This window comes from Cyrtonyx montezumae, unplaced genomic scaffold (assembly GCF_038088225.1).
Source record: "Cyrtonyx montezumae isolate F1298 unplaced genomic scaffold, pur_monq_1.0 scaffold_15, whole genome shotgun sequence".
In the NCBI taxonomy this organism is placed as follows: domain Eukaryota; kingdom Metazoa; phylum Chordata; class Aves; order Galliformes; family Odontophoridae; genus Cyrtonyx; species Cyrtonyx montezumae.
The window spans coordinates 5,338,152-5,346,778 of NW_027071881.1; the positions used below are offsets into that span (position 1 = coordinate 5,338,152).

The window sequence follows — 8,627 nt, forward strand, 5'->3', positions numbered from 1 at the left end:
AACTGAAGTTGCTGTCCTTTTTACCCAATAAACTCTTACGTTCAGTGCTCTCTGTGTCGGTTATTGAAAGCTTCACGTTCTGTGGACCGGTGTCTTGAACTTCGTTCAGCACTTTGAGAACGGTGCTGGGCTGCAGGCGTGGATTTGTGTTTGGGGTGGCATGGAGGTCAGGCTCAGGACGCTGCTTCTGGAGTGCTAGGGTTAGTGTGGAATTAGTGCAGAGCATCGTGCAGCTGGATTTTGCCAGTAACCTATTGTTTTCCCCTTGCTCACAAATAAAGCTTTTTAGTCCACGTGTCTCTGGGAAGATCTGAAATGTGCTGCATGTTGTCCTCCTTGTTGGTGTGGTTTCTTTGTGCCTTCTGCTGTAAGCGGGGACTGCTAACACCACAAGAGATCTAGGCAGGGTGCAGTGTTGGGGCAACAACTGCACACGGTTCGTTTGCTTCCTTTAAGTAGTCCATCAGCTTTAGTCTATGTTGGAGCTGCTTGAGCAGCCTTTTTAATTCAGATGTGCACGGGAAGCATAGCTGGCGCTGTGGTTCTGGCAGTAGCCCGGCTAGTGGTAGGCCTTTCATGTGTGGAGGGGACATATCAGCGCTTACATGCAATTAATGTGGCATGAAAGTACCCCTTTACAAAAGGAGAAAAGCTTTACGTGCTGTAATCGGAAAGCACATGTGGTAGGTGCGGCGTGAGGGAAGTGCATCCCTGCTGTCCCGGAAGCACTTCCCGTAGAGAGAAGCTCTTCCGGGTCAGAGCCGTCCGCTGCTGATGCTTTCTCCTCTCGGCGCTGCTGGGCTCCGTTTGCAGGGACATGTGCGGAGCGTCGGTGCTTCGCTGCGTGCTGGGCTGCAGCTGCGCTCTGCTGGGTGAGCTGAGAGTGCGTGCTGCTTCGGCTCACGCCGCTGCCTGGCTTCCTGCATCCCCCTGCGGCAGACCTGTATAAATGCTAATTGCGCCCACTTGTCGCGTTGCAGTGAATGAAGTGGCTTTTTGGCAAATAAGAAACGCTGTGTTGTGCGTTTAGTTTTACTCGTTAATGTTTGTACTGACTGCTTCACTTCCAGTGTTTGGAAGCAACGAGCTCATGGTGCAGCTGCCCGGGGGGAAGTTCCAGATGGGCTCCAGCTCCACGCAGAGCAGAGATGAGGAGGGGCCCATCCGGGAGGTGACAGTGAAGCCCTTTGCTATTGACAAGTTCCCCGTCACCAACAGGGACTTCAGGTGAGCTGGCGTCACTGCTGCTGCTGCAGCTCTTGGAGAGCTCTGCCACGGGTGCCTGAGCATGTTGTGTTTGTGCCAGGGAGTTTGTCAGAGAAAAGAAGTACAAAACTGAAGCGGAAGCGTTTGGCTGGAGCTTTGTCTTTGAGGATTTCGTATCAGAAGAGCTGAAAAAAAAAGTCACCCAAAAACTGGAGGTAAATCTGAAGCCTACATGGTGCTTGAAGAGGGTTCAGTGCGAGGGTGATGTAATGGGGTCAGCTCTCAATGATGGAGGTGGTGATTGCCCAGGGGACACGGAGTCTCTGTACCTGGAGATGATCCAGAACCATGGAGACATGGCACTGAGGGATGTGGTCAGAGGGCATGGTGGAGTGGGCTTGGGGATCTGAGAGGTCTTTTCCAACACTGATGATTCTGTGATTCACAGTGATCCAGCTCAAATGGTTCACGGAATAACACATCCACCTCTTTCTGTGCACTGCCATAGGATGACTGAAGGGTATTTGGGGAGGATCAGTTTTCTGGGGTCCAGTGTCACTTTGCTTCCTTTCTCAGTCTGCTCCTTGGTGGCTGCCAGTCGAGAGGGCTTTTTGGCGACAGGTGGGTGAGAATCAGGCACAGTGGTGAGTTCTTTCCTAAAAGTAGGGGCAGAATAGCGCCTCTGGTTCCTCTGTGCAGCTCCCTGCGCTCTATTCCATCCTTTTTTCCCCCTCCCCCCCCCCTTTTTTTTTTTTTTTGAATTTATTAATTAAAATTAAGATCTTTGCAATCTGCAGCCTGCAGGTCCTGGCTCTGGCATCGCAGACAGACTGGACCACCCAGTGCTGCACGTGAGCTGGAACGACGCGCAGGCATTCTGCAGTTGGAAGGGAAAGAGGCTCCCAGCTGAGGAGGAGTGGGAGTTCGCTGCCCGGGGCGGGCTGGAGCGTATGTAGGGATCCGCCCTTTGCCCACATCAAGTAGCTTTCTATCATAGAATGTCCTGAGTTGGAAGGGACCATAAGGATCACTGAGTCCAACTCCTGTCTGTCCCTCTGAGCTGCCTCAGCCTCCATATGGAAATGCTTCCAGGGGTTGGTCCGAGGGCTGAATCAAGCCTGGAAATAAATGGGATAAATGGTGGCTTAACGTGTCTCCCTCAGTGAAGCACTTAATGTCATTGGGTGGATGTGTAGGAGCATCCCAAGCTGAGCAGGGACCAGCAGCCACAACAAATGAGAGGATCCTGGTATAACTCTCTTCTCCATTGACAGAAAGGCTGTATCCCTGGGGAAACAAGTTCCAGCCAAACCGCAGCAACCTGTGGCAGGTGAGCTCCCATCAGCTGCCCAGGCCCTGCTGGGCAGTGATCAACTTGGCCACAGCAGAACCTGCTGCTGTGATAGGAGTTGGTTGTGTGGTTCTGGACATGGCTCCTGGGGGGTTCCCCAAGGGAGCAGATGAAGCCCAGTGTCCTGGAGAACTGGGATTTCACTTCTCCCAGAAAATTACACATTACCTTTTTTTGCAGAGATGATTACTTTTCCCCTACAATAACTTCAGTTGATTGATCTGTTTGGATGTAAATGCCATGTGCCAGGTTAATTTACAGCAAAGGGTTATTCCCATTGTTTAAGTGTAGTTAGGCTTTATTTTTTCTGTAAGGAGCAGGGCTTTTCTTCTTCTCTGCAATGGGTCTTTGCTCAGTGTCATCTTTCCTCACCCAGGGTGACTTCCCAAGGGGGGACACGGCTGAGGATGGCTATCACGGTGTGTCCCCAGTGGCTGCATTCTCACCTCAGAACAGTTACGGTACGGAAAGGCATCACTGCCCGGCTCTGGGGGTGCCACCTGCTCTCCATTCCACATTACTTGTAAACCCCGTAGTTGTACCAGTTTCAAATGTGAAATGGGGTCACACTGGCATCTCAGTAGTGCAACTGAGCCCATTGAAAGTGTTGTTACTGCAGCTTGATGTGCAGCTGGAGCACTTCAATGCGCTGTGTCATCCTATGCCCGTTATCAGGCAGTTATTCTGCTCTTCTGTGTGGTTTATTTGAAAATAAATGCCCTCAGTGCCGCGTGGTGGGGAGGAGTGGGGTTGGACTTCATGATCTTAGAGGTCTTTTTCAGCAGTAGTGATTCTGTGGGAACCTTCTGTCTCAGGGCTCTACGACCTGCTGGGGAACACCTGGGAGTGGACGGCCTCGCAGTACACGCCGCCGGGCCCTCCCCGGCCGCACGCTCAGGCAATGCACGTGCTGAGAGGGGCCTCGTGGATCGACACCGCGGATGGGTCTGCGAACCACCGAGCTCACATCACCACCAGGTCAGTGCCAGCGCTGCTTGCGGCGATTTCTTCTTCGGCTGTGTAAGAAGGGGTTACTCGATGCTTCTCTGCTCCTATCCAGATTTTGTTGAGAAGCATTTAAGAATATATTCTGTAGATACTACTAAAAATTCTACTGCTACAAATTCATTCCTAATTGCTTCTCAAATAGTTTGTGTTTTCCATCAAGTATCTGTAATTCAGTGCCTTACTAAAGCTTAGGTCTACGTGGCAGCATGGTACACAGGGTCACGTTCTCCAGTCTGATACCTCACTTGAGTATCTTTCCCAGGATGGGGAACACACCAGACTCAGCCTCTGACAACCTCAGCTTTCGCTGTGCTGCCGACATCCCGAGTCGCACCACTAAGAGCAGCAGAACCAAACCTGAGCTCTGAGGAGGGCACCTGGCACAACCTGAGGGCAGTTTCTCCTGTGGAGATGGACAGTAACCCCCAGAAGCCATTTTCATTAAACCAGTGAAGTTTTAAGAATACTTTGGGCCTAAAACTCATTTCTGCACATGTCTGGGTGCTGAGCAGTGACTGGAAACAACAGGTGTTGTGTTTCTAACAGCCCATGGGTGCTGCAGGCATTTCATGTCTCCTGCTGGTGTGTCTGCAGCACACACAGGGCTGTTTCCATGTGTCCAACCCCAAATCTGATGGCACAGGAGCCTCAGGCACAGCAGAGTGAGGACAGCAGGATCTCCTTCCATCGAGTTTGGAGAAATCCTGAACTGGGCTATACCCAGCACCCATGACAGCCATCTGTGCACGCAGCTTTGAGAAAAAGCACCGCACAAACCACTGCCTGGTTCAGAAATATTTTACTTGCCTCAACTCCGAGCAAACCCAACTGGGGCAGCAGCGATGCTGCCGTCAGAACAGCTCCTCCTCGGCCGCCAGCGTGAGCAGGACGGCCTTGCAGGTGTTCTCGAAGAGCGCGGCCCTGTTCTGCGCCTCGCCCTTCTTCACCCAGTGCCGGTACGTGCGGAAGGCGCAGGCGTCGATGAGTTTGCGGATGGGCTTCAGCGCGTACGGGTCCCGCACCACCAGCTCCCGCGTCACCGCCTTCACCATGCGGTACTGGTAGTAAATGCGGACGGACGCCAGCACGGTCAGACAGATCACCTGCGGGGGAGAGGGAAGTTGGGACTCCTAAGTGCTGTCCCCAGGCACCACAGCTGCACGCCCCTTGCCCCCATCCCCGGAGGTAGCTCTGACTGCTTCCCTGGGCAATCTGGTCTTGTGCTTCGTGGTCTCTCTGAAGAAATCTTTCCTAATACCCAACCTAAACCTTCCCTGGTGCAACTTGAGGCTGTTGTTTTCTCTTGCCCTCTTCCTTGCTGCTTGGGAGAAGAGCCTGACCCCCACCTCTCTACGTTCTCCTTTGAGGCTGTATAGGCATAAGAGGTGGTCTTACCCTGGTACTGCATCCTCCCAAAGCCTAGCTCCGTCAGCCCCATCAAACACCGTTTTTCCCTACCCAGCCAGGCCCCCCTTCCACGTTCTCCTCCTGGGTTTGGGGTCCCGGTTCCCAGCACCACCCTCACCTTGAATTTCCGGAAGGGGCTGAAGTGCCGGACCTCCTCCACGTCGTACTGCTGGAAGAAGGGGTGTGCCAGCGCCTCGCTTGCCGTGTACCGCCGCTGTGGGTCCACCACCAGGAACCGGGAGATCTGCAGGACGGCCCTGGTTTAACCCCACACCATCCCAGCTACCTGCTTAACCCCACTGGATTTCCCCATCCCTCAGCACCCACCAGGTCCTTGACGGTGTCAGAGCGGTCATCCCACTCCGGGGAGCCAAACTGGTAGTCCCCATTCATGATCATCCGCAGCATCAGCATCTGCTTGCGGTGCCAGAAGGGAGGCGAGCCGGCCAGCAGCGTGTACATGATCACCCCAGTGCTCCACCTGCAGGGACCCAGCACGACACACCAAACTCCAGCAGCACCCAAAGGATCCATACCCCAGACTGGAGGTAATGGGGTGCAGGTTCCAGCAGCTCTATGGGACGTGGGTGCATCCAGGGGTTGCTGCTCACCAGGACAGCCCCCCGCAGCCCCAAGGAGCATTTTCTCATGCATTATTCAATTCCTCACAAACCCTAAAGCTGATACCAACGAGGAGCAATTCCTGCAGGGCCTCAAACCATGCTCCATGTGCAATCACCCTGAGGGCTGAGGGCATCTCACTCACATGTCCACTTCTTTCCCGTAGCCCTCGTGCTCATCATCCATGGAGCACTGCAGGATTTCGGGGGCCAGGTAGCCAGGTGTGCCACAGATTTCTGCAAGACAGGGGCAGAGCATTCCCTTAGGGAGGCAGGGAGAGCTGTGGCACACTGAAGCAACTCATCCCACAGAGCAACAAGATGTGTTCAGATCCTTGCAGTGATGGTCATGGCAGGGAGGGACTGCACCCTGTGTGCATCTGGCTGCTGACTTAAGTTGGTGAGTTATAATGAACCGTAACACATGAGTGAGGAGAGCAGTGCGGGTGCTGCTGGAAGGAGATGCCTGTGGTTGATTACATTGCTCTTTGCAGGGCAGGAGAGGGGAAAAACTCAGTGGAATGGAGTAACGTGGGTCAACTGAAGGACAAAAAAGTAGAAAAAACACTGCAGTGTTTTTGTCATGGAAAGGAGCGAGGCTGGAGGGGGCTGCACCAGCTCACCACAGGCATTGTGTGAGTGCCATGCACCCACCTTTGAGCTTTTCATTCTCATGGAGCTGGCAGGAGAAGCCAAAGTCTGTCAGCTTAATGTTCATGTCGTCATCCAGGAGGATGTTCTCTGGCTTCAGGTCACGGTGCACAATGTCAATGGAGTGCAGGTACTCAATCACTTCCAGCAGCGCGTGCATGATCTTCCTGGGGATGGGCAACAGCATTACTCCCAGTGCCCATGGATGGGGACAAGGACAGGGATGGGGGCCACATAGCTCCACCCCTGTGCAAAAGCTTTGACACCCAAGCACAGGGCCACAGCTCAGGTGGCATTTTGTTCATGCCAGATGAAGGCTGTGACTCTGGTTTTGCAGCAGGATTTCAGCCTCACCTGGTTTCCTTCTCGCTTAAGGTGACCTTCTCAGTGAGGTAGTCAAAGAGCTCCCCTCTCTTCATCCTGTATGCAGGAGGGGAAATCAGCCTCAAGCCAAGGACTGCCTAGGAGTCGCTGACCCTTAGCAGCCCTACGGCACTCAGTGCATAAAATGACAAGCTGACCCATTAGTAAAGAAGGGTTAAAATGCCTTGATATCTTCCCGAATATCAGGCAGCAGGAGGAGGAAGGGCTGTGCACGGAGCAGGCAGGGTTTGGAAGGGACCAGAGGGTGCATCCTGGTGCCATGAGTCGAGGCACTGTGCCAGCCCTGGTCCTGCTGGGCATATAAATAACCCCGAGCTCCCACCAAAGGTTATGGGGAAACCTGAGCTGCTGCTGGTGGAGGGAGCAGTGCTGAGGCTGCGTGAGCCGGCTCCTTCCAACCTAAAGCAAGACCCAGTTGTGGTCCTGCTTTGCCCCACTGGAGCTGTAGAAAACTAGGGAGAGTTCAGGCTGTCTGCAGTGTGGAAACGTGGAGAAATGGGGGCAAATGGGGCTTGGGGAGCTGGTACTTACAGATCGAACACCAGGAAGAAGAAGGTGCTGGACTCATAGCTGTCCTTCAGCTGGACTGCAACGAAACGGAGCTGTGAGCATTGTGCAGAATGCTCCTTTCCACTAACAGACTAAAAATTGCTGATCTAATTGCTGACTGAATTAACGAGCTAATGTTAGCATTTTGAGGGGGAGCTCAGGAGGGAGATGGCCAGGCAGCCTGGGCGGAGGCGGAGCAGGGGATGCTCTGGGCAGGTGCCCAGCATCATGCCAGGACCACAGGTCTCAGGGAACAATGAGATCCAGGGACACCACCCCAAAGCCCTTCCTGGGCACGCCTCAAAGAGTAAACGTGCCAGAAACCCTCTTGCCCCAACTCACTGACGTTGGGGTGTCCTGAGACCTTCCGCAGGATGTCGATCTCCTTGGCAGTGGCCTCCCGCAGCTCCTGCACCTCCTGGGGGGATATGTTCCCCGCCGTGATGTCGATGATCTTCACGGCGTACTCCTGCCTGGTGGCTTTGTGGATGCACCGGCGGACAACGCTGCTCACCCCCCTGCCAGGAACAGCACAGGGACACTGAGGTGCTTTCCTGTCCCCGTTTGGACGACGTGCTACGAAGGAGCAGCATGGAATTGCTTTCCCACAGCTAAGAGATGGACGCCATGGTCCTTCGGGGTCCCTTCCAACACAGGTTGTTCTATGAACTAAGAGGGATGTGGTGTGAGCTCCTGGGAAGGGTCCTGAGCTGGGGCACTGTGGGTGTGCACAGGGTTGGAAGAGGGTGATCTTTAAGGTCCCTTCCACTCCAAACCATTCTGTGAATCCACAGGCTGCCTGGCCCCGCAGACACACATCAGGGCCGTGGTGTTTTCCTGCCTCAGAGGGACAAACTTTGAGCAGATGGAAAGTGCTGCTTTGTGCTATTTTTAACCCCGTGGTGCTATGGGCTCTGATCATATCAGATTCCTGCTGCGATCAAGCAAAACAGTTTGCCAAAACTGAGCTTTACCTGCCCAGAACCTCCTTCGGCTCATATTTTTCATAAAACTCCTTGGATGTGTTCCAGTCTGGGAGGTCCTCCTCCTTCGTCATGGCTGGGTCCTGGCAGGTGGAACAGGGCTGCGGGGACAACAGCTCTGATGGTCCCAAAACATCAACCCACGCCAGCACCCAGGGACCCCGCAAAGCCTCGAGATCCACCTCTCTTCTTCCCACCCCTGTTATTTCTGGTTCTAACCCTTCTTTTCCCCTCCCCCCCACTCTGCTTATTATGTGAAGTCGTCCAAAATGGCTTTTGGCTGAGAAAAAGTAGGAAAAGATGGCGTGAAAAGGAAAGAGAGAGAGAGGAGAGCCAGCTCCCCAGTGCCAGCACTGCGGGGTCAGCCAGGGCCGAGCTGTGGGGTCGGGCAGGGCAGCGCTCCCCGGGTGCCAGCGGCTCCCAGCCAGGACCTGAACCTCCCCAAAGGAGCACTTTGTTTTCTTCCCT

General features: G+C 54.0%; 2 protein-coding genes across 3 annotated transcripts; one reads left to right on the forward strand and one right to left on the reverse strand.

Moving 5' to 3' along the window:
- The first annotated feature begins 817 nt into the window (after window positions 1–817).
- SUMF2 (sulfatase modifying factor 2) lies at window positions 818–4,230 on the forward strand. 2 transcript variants are annotated; one of them, XM_065731812.1, is made up of 9 exons: window positions 818–872; window positions 1,071–1,227; window positions 1,307–1,421; window positions 1,783–1,827; window positions 2,004–2,154; window positions 2,481–2,536; window positions 2,934–3,018; window positions 3,373–3,535; window positions 3,828–4,229. In XM_065731812.1, the coding sequence occupies exons 1-9, from the start codon at window positions 818–820 to the stop codon at window positions 3,931–3,933; spliced, it is 933 nt and encodes a 310-aa protein (XP_065587884.1). In that variant the 3' UTR covers window positions 3,934–4,229. The 2 variants fall into 2 exon arrangements, with proteins under 2 accessions (XP_065587884.1, XP_065587885.1); XM_065731813.1 differs by lacking the exon at window positions 2,481–2,536 and having other exon boundaries at window positions 864–872; window positions 2,004–2,057; window positions 3,828–4,230.
- A 150-nt stretch (window positions 4,231–4,380) lies between these two features.
- Window positions 4,381–8,288, reverse strand: PHKG1 (phosphorylase kinase catalytic subunit gamma 1). The gene is made up of 9 exons (XM_065731816.1): window positions 8,151–8,288; window positions 7,519–7,694; window positions 7,159–7,213; window positions 6,598–6,663; window positions 6,247–6,410; window positions 5,739–5,829; window positions 5,300–5,453; window positions 5,091–5,216; window positions 4,381–4,668 (listed from the first exon to the last, which is right to left on the reverse strand). The coding sequence occupies exons 1-9, from the start codon at window positions 8,231–8,233 to the stop codon at window positions 4,417–4,419; spliced, it is 1,167 nt and encodes a 388-aa protein (XP_065587888.1). The 5' UTR covers window positions 8,234–8,288; the 3' UTR covers window positions 4,381–4,416.
- Between the last annotated feature and the right edge of the window lie 339 nt (window positions 8,289–8,627).